The following is a 17,719-nucleotide window of genomic DNA, read 5'->3' on the forward strand; positions in this document are numbered from 1 at the left end:
AAGGTTATCCAAACCAGCATAATCCCCTCTACAGGTTACATCCCCCCTTCGAACAAGAACCACTCACCTTCGGCGCGTTCTCGGTATCAGTCCGACAGAAACAAGACGACGTAACAGGCACATCAGCCAAAGCAACCGCAACCTTCAATTGCGGCCAAATACTCCTCGCCTCATCCTCCCTTCCCAATCTGACAAGACACTCATGATACCCCTGCAAAGCCCAAACATTATTCAAATGCTGGCGCGCCCGAATAACAGAATTATCCAGACCAAGATCAGCACGGTACACAGCCGCCGCTTCCTCCACCTGGTTCTGCTCCAGCAATAGCGCAGCTAGTGCATGACGCGCCGGCTGCATCCAATTCCACGGCTCGCTGTATTCGAGTCCATCGTCTAACTCGACGGATCGGCGCAGATGAGCAAAGGCTTCTGTGTAGTTTCCGCGGCGGTATTCGATTTCGCCGTCTAGCATGGCGGATGCGACTGGTACGATGTCGATGCATTTATTCGGGAAGTCGAGACGGGTATCTGGGATACGTTTTGCGGCCTCGATGAAGAGGGCTCTGTGGGTTTCGGCCTCGGGGACACGGCCGGTTGCTGCGTATGCGACGCCCTTGGCGTAGAGGGCCATTGCGGTGGTAACGCTGTATACGACTGGGTCATCGGGGAGAGCCCGTTCGATGATTTCCTGCCACATGCCAAAACGGACCATGACGTGCCAACGGACGGAGATAAAGACTTCGGCATAGTCGGCCATTCCGAGTGTTGTCAAAACCTCTTTTGGTAGGGAATTTTCCATGCGATCGGTTCCATCGAGTGCGACGGCTTTTTGGCCCGCGAACATGGCTGCGTAAATCAGAGTGTGATAGTTATGCATGCGGTATACTGTATAGAAGTTCATGACACCATGCTGCTGCATGAACTTTTCGTCTGCGCGTGTTGCGAGCTGGCTACTTTGGATGGCAGCCCGATAGTCTCCGACGAGAACATCTAGATGAGATGGCATGTGGCACAGGTGTCCCGAGTCTGGAACAAGATAACGCAAATGATCGGAGGGGGATAAGCCGAGCTCTGGAGTGGACGACATCTCAATCAGGTGGATGTATGTGTGTAGCAAGCCAGGATGTCCCTTGGCACCTTTATGCTTCAGCGCCTTCTCCAACACCTTCTTAGCATCAATAGACCGTGTTCCCGGGATAGGCTCTCCGGTAACCAGATCCCACAATTTCCAAGGCGTCAGAGTAACAAGGGAATCGGCGTAGAGAGTAGCCACGTCCAGATCATCATCTCCAAAATCCCGATAAACAACTTCCATCGCATCGGAAAAGGCCTGATTCTGAATTTTATACTGCTCCATCGGTGCGGGTTTATCACTTTGATAGCGAGCCTGGATGGCAGTGATGAGCGCTCGTTCCACCGGGGTTGTGCCATCGACAAGAGCCATTGCCTTGCGGGACGCCCGATAGGTGCGCTGAACTACATTCTCCAGATTAGGACCGAAAGCTTCCCATGGCTGGTTATAGTTTGGGCCGGATGTCCATGCTAGACCCCAGTATGCCATTGCGAAGGATTCATCGTGGGCGATGGCCCGCTCAAAGCAGGTGGACGCTTCGTTGTGATTGAAGGCATAGCCCCAGATCAGGCCGCGATTGAACCAAACTTGAGCTTCGGGGCTATTGGTAGTCACACGACGTTCGAATAGACCGAGATTGTAGGCATAGTCTGTTCCTTTGAGAGTGGTGGTGTCGTCTGCCATGCTGGTCGAGGGTTATGACGGATGTTGGTAGTGGTGAGGGGGTGGAAGAATGGTGAGGGGAGAATGAGGGGAATGGGTTAAGGCGCACGACATATGTACACCGCAACGCGCGAACGCTCACGTAAGATTCCATTCGCAACCAGGCGACCAATACTGTAAAGCTGAAAAAAAGATGAGGAGCTATAGAGACTCAGAACTCTACTCCTTCCTCAAGAAGACGACGCAACGTATATCCTGGGGAAACGGCACTTACGAGTTACAGTACACATAGTACCCATTATTTGTTAGATTTACCGAGGTTCCATAGAACAGCCCGATTCGCTGACAGAGTCTCTCAGGATCATCCAATAAAATGGCATTTCTTCATTCAGTTGCATCCTGAGTTATACGGCCTTATTTCAGTGGTCGTCACAAGTTCGATACCGACCATTCCTTAGCCGTGGCGAATCTCTCCATGGACGCTCCGCAAGCGCCGGCACAGCCTGACCATACAGGTCGCTTCTATCGAAAGGAATTGGATTCCACCTTGAGACTTCTTTGCTTTCACCGATACCGGCTCAAGCCATGGCCCTCTCTACATACTGTCTGTTATCGTCAAATCTTTCAAATTCAACATTAAACCTGCCAGTTATAGCCACGAATTTCATAACACTGTAAGACGTATCCGCTCTGTATCCGGTCTGTAGATTACGGATATATGCAAGAGGTATCTCGAGTCTACGTACAAAGCGTACGCGCTGCACCCACAGGTGTTGATATCAAATAATCAAGAAACTTGGCAGTGTACAAGCGTTGACACCAAGAGAAAATATAATTTCAACTCAAAAGCACATGGGAATAGAGCATGTCAAGCAAATACAAGGGGCAAAATCAGAGAGCATCTCCATATGTACCAGGACCCATGCTTCGCATACTCAATTGAAGGGAAAGCCCACACAAGTCGTTGCTTACGAGGTAGGCTAGACGACGCGAGCCGCAGATTAAATCACGAAAGGAAATGAGGAAAAATCACTTATGGAAACATACATTTTCAGGGATATGGCTTGGAGTTGTTTTCACTAGGTTGCGATGGAGCCAGCAACAGACCCCGAGTTGGTCATGGAGTGGATACTCCCAGGTGGTGCATTGGCGTCACCGTTAGTGCCATTGGTTTCGGCGGAGAGATGATTCTCGTCGATATTCATCAAGGACTTCGGAGGACGGATCTGCTTTTTACCGTTGGTCTTGTAGTGCAGGATCATATCTCCGGATGTACGCCAGAGGTGAGTCCGGATGGTAGCCAGAGTCATATTAGGCGGACAGAGCTAAAACGGGAAGGTCAGCACGTGAGCTTGGAAAACAGTTCAAGCGAAACATACTATCTTCTGGCAATATAGCTCAAGGTACTCCTCGGGTGGCATCTGGTTGGCCTCGGGCTCATCGGGGTTCGGAGGATCAATGCGCTCGGCCACGTATGCAAGGACTTTCTTCGTGCGGAGCATACGATTGGCGTTAAGCCGAGAGCTATTGTTGGCACCATTTGCAGTGCCAGGGCCAGTCGTTGCACTTGGTCTATAACACGGAGAGATCATTAGTTTTCGAACTTCCAGAGGCGGCTCGTCCAGAAAACTTACGGCTCGGGCTTGACCACTGGTGGCAAAGAATCATCAAACGGCCTCAGAACAAAGGCTATCTTCACCTGCTCCTTGAAGGGAATTTGGTTCTAGAAGAGTAAGAAATGAGCATGAAACAATCAAGGTATATCGATAGACATACCTTCAAGAGCAATTCCCCAAGCCAGTGAGGAATCGCCTTCTCCAACCGCTCGATATCTTGTCCAATGAGATCCACACTACCCCGGTAGAGATCCGAGGCCACGGCAGTATCACCAGTCTCCTCCTGGATAAACACCGCAGTTCGCGGGGGAATATCCAGTCGAGGAGTCTCATTGTCTGCACTGGGAGTAATCGCCGACACCAAGTCCCGGCCGGGATTATTAGACAAGAACTCCTCGTAGTCATCGTGGATCCGATCAATGACTCCACTGATGTTAGCCTCATAAACCTTCTCTTCCTTGACAGACGAGATTTCGGACTCCTCGGGCTTTTCCTCCAGGATCTGGGGCTTGATGTCGGTGGAAGTGCGCCCAAGCTTCTTCGGGAAATTCAGTTTCTTCCCGAAGAATGACCCCTTTTACGTTCTTCCTTGTCCGGTTCAGCTGGAGATTGCGGAAGTCCTGAGTTGGAAGCGACGTCAGATGGCGACATTGGAGGCTTCTCGGTCTCGATTTGCGGTGGCCGGGAGGAGAAGTAATCCGATCTATCCGAAAAGGACGATGGACCTCCGTCATGCGGTGGGTGAGCTGGAGGCAGAGCATCTGGAGTCTCGGCATCGAAGGCCGGGAAGAAAGAATTGCTCTGTACCGAAGTGCTCTGCATGGACGTGCTCAGGTATGTCGCGGACGACGGAGTACCAATGTTAATGCCAAACCCTGGAGTCGCTGGGCTACCTGGGAAATCCATCCCAGGGCGCAAAGTGGTCGCAGAAGCGTCGCTGTGAATGGGAATACCTATACTACGGAGAATGTCATCGCCGGGGGCAGATGTGCTCAGAGGATTGAGTTTGGCGAGCTCCTCTGCTTTGGCGATGGCTGTCTCGCGGTACTCGTTATCACGTCGGATCTCCTCGTCCACCAGAGGGGCGAAGAGCCAGCGCAGGATCCACTTTCCGAGGTTGACTAGATAGATTGTGAGTAAACAAAAAATTATCAGCGAAAAATTTCAGGATAAAACATACTTCGTTGATCCTCCCGGAACTGTGATAGGTCAGATGCAGGGAGATCAGCCTCATCCGCATAAACCTCGGCATCGAAGCAGCGATTAGGCTCAAGGATCACAGACAACCTGCCCGTCCGGATATCAATGGTGCACCAGTGGGAAATGCTCTCTGTGGTGTTAATTTCGGTAGCCACGTCATCAATATGGCGCTTGCCGAAGGCTTGGACGGGAACACACTAAAGTCATGGTCAGTCTAACAGGATCAGTTGTATACAGCACTTTGATTATTACCTTGAGCAGATCCCACAGCACCACTTCTCCGGCCGAGTCTTGTGTAAGAGTCCGTTTGCGATCATTCAGCATCAAACACTTGATCAGACCATGCTGGCCCTCGATAGTCTCTTCTGGCAACGAATGCACCGGAATAGTCAAACCAAGGTCATTCTCCAGCCCCGTTTCCCCAGAGTGTCCACTGGAAGGCGAAGCAGGACGCAGCAGCTCTGACGTAGCTGACAACTGTAGAACCGCATTGAACGGGATTTTCTTGAGCGTTTTGTCCGTCGGTGTCGATTTTTCCGGTTCAGCCGCGGTCGAGTCAATAGTTCGTGCCGGGTCCGGAGGTGCTTCAATCTCGAGCTTGGTATCAATATTTCTCCAGCGGTTGATGCTGGACTTGGGTGTAGCTGTCCAGATGAAATCGCCAGCTGCCACAACTTTGACCACACCCTCGTGTTCCTGCAATGCCGCAACGCAGGTACCCTGCTCGACATCCGCAGAACCACGAGTATCGGTCTTGGCGACCAAACCGGAGCGATCACTAGAGTAGAACACAGATAGGTCTGGTTCGTCCGAGTACAGCGACCAGACACTATCGTTATGCATGGTAAGCGTGTTCATGCAGCGACCCGCAGTGAGCGACCAGACCTTGATGGTCTGGTCTGACGACGCGGTAATGATCGTATCACCAGCCTCATTGACCAGGATATCCCGAACGTTATCCGTGTGACCAACGAACTTAGTAACGAGTTTCCCAGACTTGGGATCCCACACTCGGACCACGTTCTCGGGTCCGCCGCTCGCCAGCACAGAGTTCACCGCGCCCAAGGCATAGACGGACCCTTTCTCGGTCGTATCGTCTCCACCGGCATTGATGCTCAAGATCTCGCCGCCACCATTCAAATCCCACAAGTAAAGCTTATGATCAAGACCGCCCGACGCGACCCAGCTGGCCTGGCCGCCAGGAGTCGCGAGCGCCTTGACATAATCGCTATGCTTTCCGATCCGCTCTGGGACGTCCGTCGACTCCGAGTGTGGACGCCATAGTCGGACGGTGGTATCCGACGAGGCCGAGACGAGAGCAGAGTTACCCTGGGTCAGAACGATATCATTGATCCAGTGACTATGGGCCTGGACCTGAGTCTTGAAACGAGTTGGGCTTGGCTTGTGATTGGATGAGGCATAGGGATTCGAGGCATGTAGGGTACTGAGTGAGCAGTCGAGGTCCCACGAGCAAATGACACCGTCGCGACCAGCAGAGTACCTAGCGGGAAGAAACAGATCGTCACATTAGAAGCTGTGCAACCCACGTGGAGAGCGGCTGCCTGGAAGGAACCCGAGTTTTACGGGATAGAAGGCATCAATGGAATACCGGGCATTTCGTAGAGTCTCTAGAACACGGAGGAACCGGGTGCGCTGCTTACAGGATGGAGTTCTGACGGTCGACGGTCAGGCCGTTGACCCCCAGCCGGTGGCCACCGGGGGCATCAGGCAGAGGGAGCACTGGGCAAGATAGTGTCAGCGGTCAGTGGGCGATCACCAGTTGGGATTTCAATATTTTGAGAAGACCCTCAGCTTACCGTACGTGACCCTCTGGTGGCTTAGTTTCCGTGCCATACATGCAGTTGAGGCGTGGGAAAGGGAATTGCGGAGGAGATGCGGAGCTTATCTGCCTTGTTGAGGGCCGATCACACGTTTTGGTGGGGAGAGCGACGTCACAAGCCTTCACCCACAGTCTGCGGGGAAATTGGCTTAAAGATCGGGAGGGAGTAAAGGAGAAAGTAAGAGATTTAGAGAAGGTATTGGGTGTTCAAGGATAGGAGAAGGGGAAAGAAGGATGTCCCGTCAATGAGGGGAAGTTGAGGAGAGGAGGAGAGAGAGAGAGAGAACCAGCCGCCAGGGGCATTCGGATCGCGACGCCAAAGCGCATTTTCTGGGGTCGGGCTTCGTCCGTATCACCGAATATTTCCCTTTTAGTGGTTATTTATGGTTGGTTTTCGCTTTGGGAACGGAGTCAGTATTCGAGTCCTTATTATGTTGTACAAATGATCGCTGATGTCATCTCCAATTCTGGTTCACATCGAGGTCGATTCGACGTAATCTTGGGGTTGTTGTATATACCCGAGTTGACAACAACTAACAATTAATCTATACAGCATATCGCCTTCATACCATTCACATTATCATCCTAGCCATGGACATCCCAATCTCCCAAATCAAACCCATATACCACCCTCACCATCCATCCACATCCACCCCCCAACACCCTCATCCAAACCCTCACCCTCCACCCCCATCCCGAAGGCGGCTACTTGACCGAAACCGATCGCAATCCACATAATATCCACCCTCCGCCCCCATCAATCCAGACAGAAACAACATCAACCACCACAACAATAGCAGACGAACCCTCCCTCCACGCCGCAAGTTCAACAATCTTCTACCTCCTAACACCCACCGCCCCTCTAGGCGTTTTCCACCGTCACCAGGGCCGAATAATCCGTACCCTCCACCGAGGACGGGGGCGGTACGTGATCATCCACGCAGATGAGGCTACATGCAGGTCGGAAGAATTCGAACAGGATAAGGGTAAAAGTCAGACTAAGGCACGGCTGGAGAGCTTTGTGGTCGGACCTGATGTGGCGCGTGGGCAGCGCTTGCAGTGGGTGGTGGGCGCGGGGAAGTATAAGGCGAGTTATTTGTTGCCGAATGGTGAGATGTCCAACAGGGATCTAGCGGGGGGTGGGGGTGAGGAGGAGGGGTTGTTGATTAGTGAGGTATGTCTTGTCTTATATTCTATTGATTCATCTCATCTATGGGTTTAGGTCTATTGATGTCGATATTGATATACTTCTTGGTGAAGGTGGTCGTTCCGGGTTTCGATTTTGCGGACCTCGAGTTTCTACGCAAAGACGAGATGGACGAACTGCTTACTACAGAACAAGTGCGAGAACTTAGTTGGATGGTGAAGAACCCCGAAGGAGAAGAATAATCCTCTTATCCATTCTATACACATTCATGGATACCAGTCAAAATAGATCGAGAAACAGAAGACATCTTTATGTATGGCATTACCAACTCTATATGCCCAGAGCCCGTCTATATAACACGAAGCAAAAGACAAGATAATATACAAGCACCAGGTCTCTACCAACCCAGCACACATTCATATCACAGCCTTACCACCCTACCTCTGTCTCTACCTACTCATTCATCATCCTCCTTCTTCACCCCCTCGAGCGTATTCCACGCCCACTGATAACTCCCCAAAAACACCGCCCCACCAATTCCAATCCACGCAACCCGCGGCCCAATCCCCCTCCAAAACGCCCCAAGACCCTCCTGCGCAATCCCCCTTACAATCTCCTTAACTCTTACCGGAGCATCCACACCGCCATCTCCACGGCGCGCCAGCATCACCCTTGTCTTGATCACATCCAACGGAGTCGTCAGACCAGCCGCAATAGCACCGGCCACACTACCAAACATGGCACTCGTAGAAGCCGGAATCTGCGACTCTTTGATACTTGTGCCCTCCTCGCGCCTCAGGTATCGTTGCGCGTAGGTAGCTTTCATAGACTCCCACATGGTGAATTGGAGGACGGTGAAGGGGATTTCGCGGGCGATGGTGATACCGGCGCCGCGGTAGAGTTCGCGGATGACCTGGCCATAGCCGCGCTTGACTGGTGCACCACCAGTCGTAGTCTGTGATTCCGGCACGGCATGACGGAGGGAGAGGATATCCTTCAGCGCGAGCAGACTCGAGCCTCCGAAGAGACCGGCCTGAGCTCGCTGCTTGATTACCTCTGTTGGGACACGTACGGCGCAGGCGGAGATCTCGCCGAGGGAGGAGGCGAGGGAGTGTGTGAAGAAGACATGCGCGCGGGATGGGGGTTCGGAGGGGGATGAGGATGGCGGGAGCAGGGAGCGCTTGACACCGTCGTAGACGATGAAGAAGGATGCAGCGGAGGGTGCGGAGCCAAAGAGGACGGAGGGGAGACCTGCGTAAATGCCGCGGATTGTTTGGCGTAAGGATAGTCGGGGGGTTTGGGTGCGGATGGGTCGCGTGCCTTTTGGAGACGGGTTTTGATAGTGTCGAGGGGATAGAGGGAGCAGTCAACTGTGAGGCCTGCAACAGCGCCGGACTGTAAGATGAGATGCAATCAGCTTAGGTTCTAAGCGAAGAGCTATCTGGAATGTAAGTGCTGTACCAAGAGAGACCTCGTCCACAGGGAGGAAACCAATGGCTGCTCGTCGTCTTGCTGTGTCATGACGTGCAGGAATGAGGAGCGGGAAAAAGTACAATTGTCAAGGAGATTCAGCGCAGGGACATGCTGTGTTGTCCAATGATTCCGGCTTGATCAACGGCAGCAGCTAGCAAAGATAGGTCCTGTGAAGCGCAATGCAAATTGGACGGCGGAGTGTGGACAGAGCTCCGCTATCCGATGGAGACCGAAGGTTTTGCTCCGCGGCCAAGCCAGCCGATATCGCCGATATGGTCTTACGTCAGGTCGATCCCCGGACAAGCTTATCCTTAATTGTGCGGATCACATAGGAATATCAAGAGATTAAAGCAGCATTCTGATGAATCCATTCTTATTGTTATTCTGTTGAAAGAAGACTATATTCTTTATATTGAGAAAATATCTACTGCCCCGAGGGTTTCGCATAACACCGAAGACACCCGCGAAAAGAAAGCACCACCCGCAGGGACACTAAACGAGGAATGTGCAGGGCAAGAAAGAGAAAAGAAACCCCTGTTTCGCATTTCAATGACGATCTAGCAGGAGACGTATAGCGCTGGATACCTAGGCCCCAAAGAGACTGGGGCCTTTCGTTTGCCAGCGGATTTGGGGCTTTCCACAACACCAGAAACACACTCTATTCAACCCACCCCTCAGAGCTTCCCAAAGTTACCCAGAATTGATACATGAGTCCCGTCAAGGACAAGTATACCAACACCAATCGCACTGATTAATTGTCTCACAGAGATCGACTCGAACAAGAGGAGAAGCCAAGATAAATTTCATACCTTGGACGAAATCGAAGGGCATCGCGGGTTGAAAAGGTGGAGGAATCGAAGGGAAAAAGGAGACAAAATGAGACAAGAGGTGAGGGCCCATTACCCGGGCCCTATAGGAAATTATGCACAGGTCGAGTAAATTGATACACGAAAGGAGGTTGGGGAAGGAGGAAATTATTTAGCCTTGACACCCTTGCTGGCAACGGCGGGGCTTTGCGATGGAGGCTCGAGGACGTGAGTGTGGTTAGTGGCACTGATGACCTCACCCGAGTCTTCCTGTCGACAAGTAATGATGTTGCGCACCCAGTCATCCATCATCACCTCGTCGAGAGTTGCTCGCTCATTCGGGTTCACCTTCAGCATGCGGCCAATGATGTACCGACTTTCCCGCGGCAAGATGCGGAGAAGTCGCCAAGGGCCCTTGATGACCTCCTGACGCTGGGCCGGCGGCTGAGCATTCGGTGGGAGAGGTGGCGCCTCTTTGCTGGTGGTGCGCGTGGGCTTGTTATTGACGCTAGTCTGGCTGACCTGCTTCTGCGCAGTTTCGCCGGGCTTGTCGCAGTCCTTGGTAGGAGAGTCGGGAGGCTTGGTCCCATTTTGTTCTGGGGCAGCCGCTGCGGGTGCCAATGCAGCGGACTTATGAGGCATCTCAGGGTGCTTCTCCTCATGAGCTGCAGGAGGCAGATCAGGGCTGGACTTGGCTCTGGGTTGGCGCCGAGGGTCGACATCGGCAACCGGTGTGCCAGGAGTCGGGGGGGCCACAAAGAGACGGTAGGAGTTATCTGTGGTGCGCGGCTGCTTCCATGGGAAGCGGCGCAAGGTCATACAACAGAAGATGATCGCCAGCGACCAAACATCCGTGGGACGGGGGTCATATTTCTTCTCGTCGTATACCTCGGGAGCGAGGTATGGGTCTGAACCAACAATGCCTGAAATTTGATGATTAGTACTCACTCGGATTGTCTACAAGAAAAAGCAAAGATGCACGCATACCTGTTGCAGGCACAATATCGTTCTCGAATGGATAGCGGAAGACCACCGCGCTTCCAAAGTCAATCAGCTTCATGATACCGCGATCGTTGACCACCACATTGTCCAGCTTCAAATCCCGGTGAGCCAGACCCATCCCGTGGAGGTATGCCACACCACTGAGAATCTGCTTGAATGAGCAGGAAATCTCCTCCTTGGTCATCTTGCCCGTCATGACAATGGCGAAGAGGTCGAACGGCGCATATTCCATGACCTCGTACCAATGGCTTCCTTCTTGAATGATATCCAGAGTCTCGATAATGTTGCCGTGGTGCAAGGTAGAGCCGATACAGAACTCAGCCGTGACCTTCTTCGAGTACTCCTTCAAGGTCTCCCAGCTGTGTCGATCCCGGAACTGCTTCACAGCAAAAGTCACACCATCGCTATTCCGCTTGAGCAGTCGAACCGAACCACCAGCACCAGATCCTAGGACACGCCCCATTTTTCCATACTTGGAATGCAACCCGTGATCATCGGCGAATGGTACATTGTCGGGTGCCATCTGGTACGGGGTGCTTTTCTTGGAATTGCGGCTAGACTGCTTGCTAGCCGATGTCGGTGAGTCTGGCCGCTTGTTACGGTGGCCCATCTTGAAGAAACGCTTGAGTTCGGACATGGAGCCATGGTGGTGATGGCTATGCCCATTCTTATCACTCGATTCCTTCTTGTGATTCCGCTTGTCGCTTGATTTACCCAGATCACTGGCACTCGCCGACCGTGGGGGGTTACCAGGACGGAATGAGCGCTTCGAATCTCGACTCCCAAAGATAAATCGTGCGTCGAGCTGGGCGAGGTTCTTGGACTGCGGGGGTCGCTTGCTCCGGGCATATGGGTCATTTGGTTCGCCGACGGGAGTGATAGCGCCCGGTGGCGTATGGGAGTCTCTCGGGGTTGGGGGAGGGCTCTCTTCCTGGGAGCTCGCATCGGCTCCGGTAAAGAATTGGGCACGGTGTCTCGGGACCGCCGTATTGATCTGGGACGGAGGTTCCGAGAAGCCGCTCTGCTTCATGGAGAGGTAGTCGGTGGAGGTGGGCCGGGAAGTTGGGGCGCTTCGTTGGACCGCGTGGTTGTCACCGGATGTGACCGGAGGGGAGGTTTCAGGTGTGATCGCGGGGTGTTGGCCAGTAGCTCGGCCCTCGCGGGAGTTGGTAACAGCCGGGGTCAGGGGAGGTGACTGTACAGCGGAAACGGGGGGGGAAGCATGAGGGGAAGCCATGAACGAACCAGTGCCTATGGCACTACGGTCACTGGACTCTCGAGAGCCAACCTAAATTGAGGGGGGAAGCTGTTAGAATGGAGATGACGAGGGAAGGTACGACGAGCTAGGCAGATCTGCAGGAGACGCCGATGGACGAGCGGTTAGGAGGCGATTCTCGACTCCCATCATCTAGCGTCTCCTCCAGGCTCCTCACCGTAGCAGCTATTATTGGCAAAAGAAAAGCAACCATATAGACATACCCTGGAAGATGGAAGAGACATTGGCTCGAATGAAAAGTTGCGTAGACGAGATTCCTGGAGCTGCGATCTTTGCAAGCTCTGGGCCAGCGACCGCAATTCCTCTTCATCGGGAGCTTGTCTGAGCGATTCAGGCTGCGAAGGTGTCTCCGACACTGGTGACAGCATCGTCTTGGAGGGTTCAATCTCCTGGGTGACGGAGGAGAAGCGCACCTGGCCAGGCTGCGATTTGGACTTGGCATCGGCATCACCGGCCTCCGACGGCTGGGCGGACATCTTGGCTGGGGATTGGACTGTCTGGAAACCTGGGGGGAGCGCAATTCAAGCATGCAGCGTCAGGATTACTGAAATGCCAGAGATGCCAATCGCACAGGGGGTGTCGAGTGGGCCAAGACATACCTGACTCCATAGAGTTGGCGGTTGGGGTCGAGCACTCGGCCGTTTCAGACGTCATACTCATCGACGAACCAACTCGGGGACTCAGGTGGAACACATGCCCCTCACAGACTGGAAAAAGAGGGTCACGGAAAGGTTAGGAAGGAGGTGATTCCTTTTGGGACCTTTGTTCTTCACGATTGAGGGATTGAAGTTGAGAGTCCCGAAGGAGGACGTTGATCCCGGGGCGAAAAGAAGCCGGTTGATCAATTACGTGGGTGAGGCAAATCTTTTCCTTTAACTTTTCGGCGCGCCGAATCCGTGCGATAAGCCCGTGCAACGGGACGCGAAGCGGGGTGCAGATTCCCTCGACTGAGTAGAGACCACGATCGTGAATGAGGTGATGAAGGGGAGGGAGGAGGAAGAGAGAGGAGAGGAAGAGAGTAGGAGAAGGAGGGGAGAGTGATTCAGAGAGGGTTTGGAAGGTTTGGAAAGGCCGGAAGGTTTTCCAAGAGAGACGAGGACCGAGAGAAAGTCTGGGCCTGAGAGCTGAGGCCAACTGGAGAGTGGGGGTGGAAAGTCGTCACGAACGTTGGAGTTGTGCAGTTACTATTGCATCTAGTACCACTCTTCTTGAATTATTCTCTTCTCTAGTCTGAATACTATTAACTATTCTGAATGCTACAACTATACAGTATATTCCCCTCCCAGAATAATGAGTCAAGTCGGAAGTCCGCGGAGCTCAAGTTCGGAGGGCGTGGCCTATGATGTCGATGTCGATGACCCCTCGTGAAGGTCACACTAAGTTGGTTTCCCCCTCCTCCTCCTCGTGCCGACTTCCCGGGCCTCTCCACGAACGATGATTATAATATACTGTAAGTATATGATAGTATGAGTGCATGACTGTATGATTATATGATGATGATGATGATTATTATTATTATTATTATTATTTACATCTTAGCTCCGAACTCTTACACCGAACACCACGCAGGTCACCCAATCCAGAGTTAATCATCGCTTATTGCGGCTGCCACCAGTCACGGTGCTTGTTGGGGCATGTGCTAAACTGTAAACTGCTTCCTGCACTGCACAACTTGGCCAGGGATCAAACTGTGAGATCCAAATACGATCAATTCTTCCGGACGTCTGGAATTTTGCCCAAACGGGCTTAGCTGGGCCGATTCCCTGCTTGCAGCCTGCATCAACCTGCTTGCTCCTCAGCTGCTGTCACTCCTCATAATAGTTCCTGATTGGCCTCCCACTCGGAGGGCAGATTCATTATTGAAGGGGGAGACATACTTCCACCTCCCCCCCATACTTAGCCTTTTTGGTAACCCATATCAAGGGCTTTGGGCGGGCGGAGGAGGCACTGTGGATCGTGGGACAGCATAAGCATGGCCCATGGCCCCCCCTCACGGACCATGGTGGGCGCCTTTTTTGTCTCCACGGGGGATCTCCCGAGTCCCTCCTCCTGCTGTGCCCCAGGGGGCCAAGATGGAACCCGGTCAGTTTATAGGCCAGTTTCACTTTAGTCTGTAACCCCCAATATCCCACATGTTACTGATTTTAGTACGGAGTACAGAAAACACATCCCTGTTGCTCACTCACCTCGGACTTACCCGTCTAGACCCTGGTACATAAGGTCATCTTCATACTTGCCAAGCCTGTTTGATCATCCCTCTCCGTCTTGCCTATCCTCTTGGCCCTCATACTCGCCAAGCCAGCTGAATTCCAAGGGGCAAGGCCTCTTTTTCTGCTCTAGCCATATAACCGGTGTACTGTGTATACAAGAATCCATAAACGTGTTGTTCCAATCAGGCTATGTTAAAAGATACTATCTTAACAGCCTCATGCATAGAAAGCATATAGAGGAACTCCATATCATATCAACTCTAGATTCTTCTCCAACTCCTCTGTTCTCTAATGGGTCTCTTTTTTCCTCTTGAATTCGAGACTACGGTCAATGATGGTACTACGAAAAATGCGGTACGGCCCAGACTGTGTTGTATAGACTTCTTTGCATTCCATTGTCGGATAAGGGATCTACCAATCCAATTTGGCCAAGCCAAGGATTGTCATTATATGTCATTCGTGTCTCAGTGCAACAAGGAGGACTCCAAAGACCTTCCACAACCGAATATGCTCAGATGACCACTTCTGCAGGCTTATCCCAAGTCTCTAGGAAGATCGTATATCCGAAGAGTTACTACTACAGGTCATTCGGCAAGACATTCAGATTATGTTCCATTGGAGTATGAATGGAGACACCGCGCTAGTAGCATGCATTGGGGTAGATGGAAGGACAAATCTGAAGCATGGTATATGGAGTATGAAGTGTGTATAATACAAGCAAGAAGAGGCGCCCCCATCTCGCCCCTCCGCACATAAAAACGCCGAGAAAACAACCCTCAAGATAGAAGATGGGAGGTATATCGCACAAAAGATCATCCAGCTACTGAAGTGGTCTCTGCCACGGTATAACCCAACTGACAAGTGGCCACCAGCGACCCGGTCGCCCGCAACCACCGGCCATCAATGCGATCGTAGTGATACAGGAAAGAGAAGAAAATCAACACTCAGCCATTGCGCAGTCCTCTCAGGGCACAACCTGAATACCAATCGACTTGGCCTGGGCAATGACACTCTTGCACAACCCCTGCAGACTCAAGCCCGATAGCCGCGTCTCGCTGTGCTTGATCTTGGCAATTTCATAGACGTGCTTGAGCGAGATCTTGCCGCAGATCTCGTGGCCGGGGTTCATGGCACCGCGGAGACGATTCTTGCGAGGCTCGACATTGGCAGCATTCAGGAGGAGGTAGGTGGTTGTCGGCGTGCGCAGGTCGAAGAAAAAGGAGCGATCGGGGCGGACGGTGACGCGCGTGGGGATGGGGACACCGACGTTGATGTGTGCAGTGCGGGCATTGAATTCCTTTATTCCGAGATGTCAGTCCAGAGCCAGGGAGACCTGGAGGAGAAGTCGGAGCTCACCTTGCAAAAGTCCATACTCTTGACACCCTTGCTACCCAGCGCCGGACCGACTGGAGGACTGGGACTGGCCTGTCCAGCTCCGACGATGAGCTTGACGAATTGATCCTTCTGGAGAGCGGCTCTGGCCATGATGAGGGATATGGGGCGAGTGTTGTTGGGGAGTATTGAAAGAAGGCACCACAGGAACTGAACGGACCAAAAGTGAAGCCGCTGAAGACGGGCAGATTTTCCTGGCGCGGCTGCTGATTGGTTCGGGCCCCAAGCGAAGCAGCTGAGGACCGCCGAACGTCATCGTCCCTTCTCTCTTTCACTCAAAGCCCAAATCCTCAAAGCTCAAAGTTGAAATTCATCCATCGGTCCTCCTTTTTGAGATCAACGTATTCTACTGTTGACCGAGCTGATCCGGTCGTTGCGTGGTTCGTCTCAGCTCAGCTCTTTGGGCTCTCCATTCACTTCCGAACTAGACTCGCCCCGCGTGTCGATCTCCCTTCTCCCCTTCACCTCCCCTTTCCCTTAATTTTTTTTTCTAATTTGCTTTGATCGCTTCCAGAACTTCTAGTACGTGGTTGCGCATTACGATACTCCAATCATGAACTGGCTCAAGTCAACGTATGTTCCTCGCTCTACGATGGTGTGTGGTGGGGGTGGTGACTGACCCAATCTCATGGAGGGCAGTCTCTCTGCGGCCGTCGGCACGCAAGAGCCCATCTATGGCCCCGAAGCTATTCAGTCGGTCGCCCAGCAGGCCAGCGAGACTCCCTTTACCGTTCTGGAAAAGGATCAGTTGCGCTGGAAGGCTTACCAGTACACCAATGTCGAGACTCAGACCTTCTACATCATGGCTGACGACGGACACCTGTTCATGGTTCAGGTCATCTACAGCAACATTGCGTGAGTATACCAATTCTTTTCTTTCAATGGATGACACCGGATCCATCGGATCTCATGGTCCCATATGCCAAATGACTGACGATATGCGCTGCGGCTCTTGCGGATCTATAGGGGTATCCACACCACCGCGCACTTCAACACGAAGATCTTCAACGTCAAGGGCGATAAGCCCCATGTCTGGCACACCGATGCGCTCTCCAACTGCATGTTCGATGAGCAGATGCACTCCTTCGGTGCTGATAACCTGACCCTCACCCTGAACGAAGAAGGCGACGCCTACCAAATCAAGTCCACCGTCAACGCGGACAGCATTGTCGATATCAAGATCACCCGCAAGGCCCCGGGCTTTGTTGCTGGCAAGAATGGTACCTCATACTTTGGCACTGACCCCAAGAACCCCTGGGGATCCATGTATCACGGTTTCTGGCCCCGCTGCGCCGTCGAGGGCACCCTGACCACTAAGGAGAAGACCTACGACCTGACCGGTCGCGGTGTTTTCATCGGAGCTCTCCAGGGCATGAAGCCACACCACGCTGGTAGGTGTGCTATATATCTATTTAAAAGGCGAACAAACTGACATGTATATCCAGCCGCCCGCTGGAACTTCATCAACTTCCAGACCCCCACCTTCTCTGCCATCATGATGGAGTTCACCACTCCCCCCTCGTATGGCTCCACCAAGGTTAACGTCGGTGGTGTTCTCAAGGACGGAGAGATTGTCTACGCTGGTGCCACTAACACCATCACCCACACCGCCTCTGCGCAAGACCCAGAGAGCGACTGGCCCGAGCCCACCTCCATCAAGTGGGAGTGGGCCGGCAAGACTGCCGACGGTCAGGACTTCACCGCCGTTGTCGACGGCCCTCTTGGCAAGCGACAGGATCGTGTCGACGTCATGGGTGAGGTCCCCGGCTTCATCAAGACCATTGCCGGTAGCGTTGCTGGTACCCGGCCATACATCTTCCAGGTACAAAACCCCACCTTGCCCCGCATTCTTCACTTACCACTGGCATTCACGCTTACCAAAACTCTAGTTCTCTCCCCAGGAGAAGCTGAAGATCAAGGTCAAGGTGGGCGACACCGAGACCGAGGAGGAGGGAACCATGTTCTCCGAGTCGACCTTCATCTCCTAAACGCGGTGATGCGAGTTCTCGCTCCTCCTTCGTA

General features: G+C 52.8%; 7 protein-coding genes across 7 annotated transcripts; 2 read left to right on the forward strand and 5 right to left on the reverse strand.

The window, feature by feature from the left end:
* Positions 1–28: 28 nt before the first annotated feature.
* Positions 29–1,756, reverse strand: N7473_012343 (tetratricopeptide repeat protein; the record flags this gene model as incomplete). Its single annotated transcript, XM_057158282.1, has 1 exon — positions 29–1,756. One exon carries the CDS (start codon positions 1,754–1,756, stop codon positions 29–31), a length of 1,728 nt encoding a protein of 575 aa, XP_057004132.1.
* Positions 1,757–2,814: 1,058 nt separating this feature from the next.
* N7473_012344 (WD repeat protein) lies at positions 2,815–6,405 on the reverse strand (the record flags this gene model as incomplete). Its single annotated transcript, XM_057158283.1, has 9 exons — positions 2,815–3,060; positions 3,115–3,307; positions 3,370–3,458; positions 3,512–3,925; positions 3,988–4,472; positions 4,532–4,748; positions 4,804–6,052; positions 6,213–6,291; positions 6,369–6,405. The coding sequence occupies 9 exons, from the start codon at positions 6,403–6,405 to the stop codon at positions 2,815–2,817; spliced, it is 3,009 nt and encodes a 1,002-aa protein (XP_057004133.1).
* Positions 6,406–6,833: 428 nt separating this feature from the next.
* Positions 6,834–7,780, forward strand: N7473_012345 (cupin domain-containing protein; the record flags this gene model as incomplete). The annotated part of the gene is made up of 3 exons (XM_057158284.1): positions 6,834–6,884; positions 6,981–7,560; positions 7,614–7,780. 3 exons carry the CDS (start codon positions 6,834–6,836, stop codon positions 7,778–7,780), a joined length of 798 nt encoding a protein of 265 aa, XP_057004134.1.
* Positions 7,781–7,995: 215 nt separating this feature from the next.
* On the reverse strand, positions 7,996–9,226 carry N7473_012346 (putative mitochondrial carrier protein (Pet8); the record flags this gene model as incomplete). The annotated part of the gene is given in 3 exon segments (XM_057158285.1): positions 7,996–8,858; positions 8,870–8,933; positions 9,000–9,226. 3 exon segments carry the CDS (start codon positions 9,057–9,059, stop codon positions 7,996–7,998), a joined length of 987 nt encoding a protein of 328 aa, XP_057004135.1. The 5' UTR covers positions 9,060–9,226.
* A 166-nt stretch (positions 9,227–9,392) lies between these two features.
* On the reverse strand, positions 9,393–13,138 carry N7473_012347 (uncharacterized protein). The gene is made up of 4 exons (XM_057158286.1): positions 12,695–13,138; positions 12,299–12,600; positions 10,805–12,107; positions 9,393–10,740 (listed from the first exon to the last, which is right to left on the reverse strand). The coding sequence occupies exons 1-4, from the start codon at positions 12,753–12,755 to the stop codon at positions 9,986–9,988; spliced, it is 2,421 nt and encodes an 806-aa protein (XP_057004136.1). The 5' UTR covers positions 12,756–13,138; the 3' UTR covers positions 9,393–9,985.
* A 1,822-nt stretch (positions 13,139–14,960) lies between these two features.
* Positions 14,961–15,836, reverse strand: N7473_012348 (mitochondrial 54S ribosomal protein uL11m). Its single transcript, XM_057158287.1, has 2 exons — positions 15,662–15,836; positions 14,961–15,602 (listed from the first exon to the last, which is right to left on the reverse strand). The coding sequence occupies exons 1-2, from the start codon at positions 15,788–15,790 to the stop codon at positions 15,270–15,272; spliced, it is 462 nt and encodes a 153-aa protein (XP_057004137.1). The 5' UTR covers positions 15,791–15,836; the 3' UTR covers positions 14,961–15,269.
* Positions 15,837–16,250: 414 nt separating this feature from the next.
* Positions 16,251–17,685, forward strand: N7473_012349 (survival factor 1 family protein; the record flags this gene model as incomplete). The annotated part of the gene is made up of 5 exons (XM_057158288.1): positions 16,251–16,270; positions 16,337–16,552; positions 16,664–17,088; positions 17,143–17,519; positions 17,587–17,685. The coding sequence occupies 5 exons, from the start codon at positions 16,251–16,253 to the stop codon at positions 17,683–17,685; spliced, it is 1,137 nt and encodes a 378-aa protein (XP_057004138.1).
* Positions 17,686–17,719: the final 34 nt, after the last annotated feature.

Source organism: Penicillium subrubescens (assembly GCF_028828155.1).
Source record: "Penicillium subrubescens strain IBT 31985 chromosome Unknown utg000010l_segment0_segment0, whole genome shotgun sequence".
Classification (NCBI taxonomy): Eukaryota; Fungi; Ascomycota; class Eurotiomycetes; order Eurotiales; family Aspergillaceae; genus Penicillium; species Penicillium subrubescens.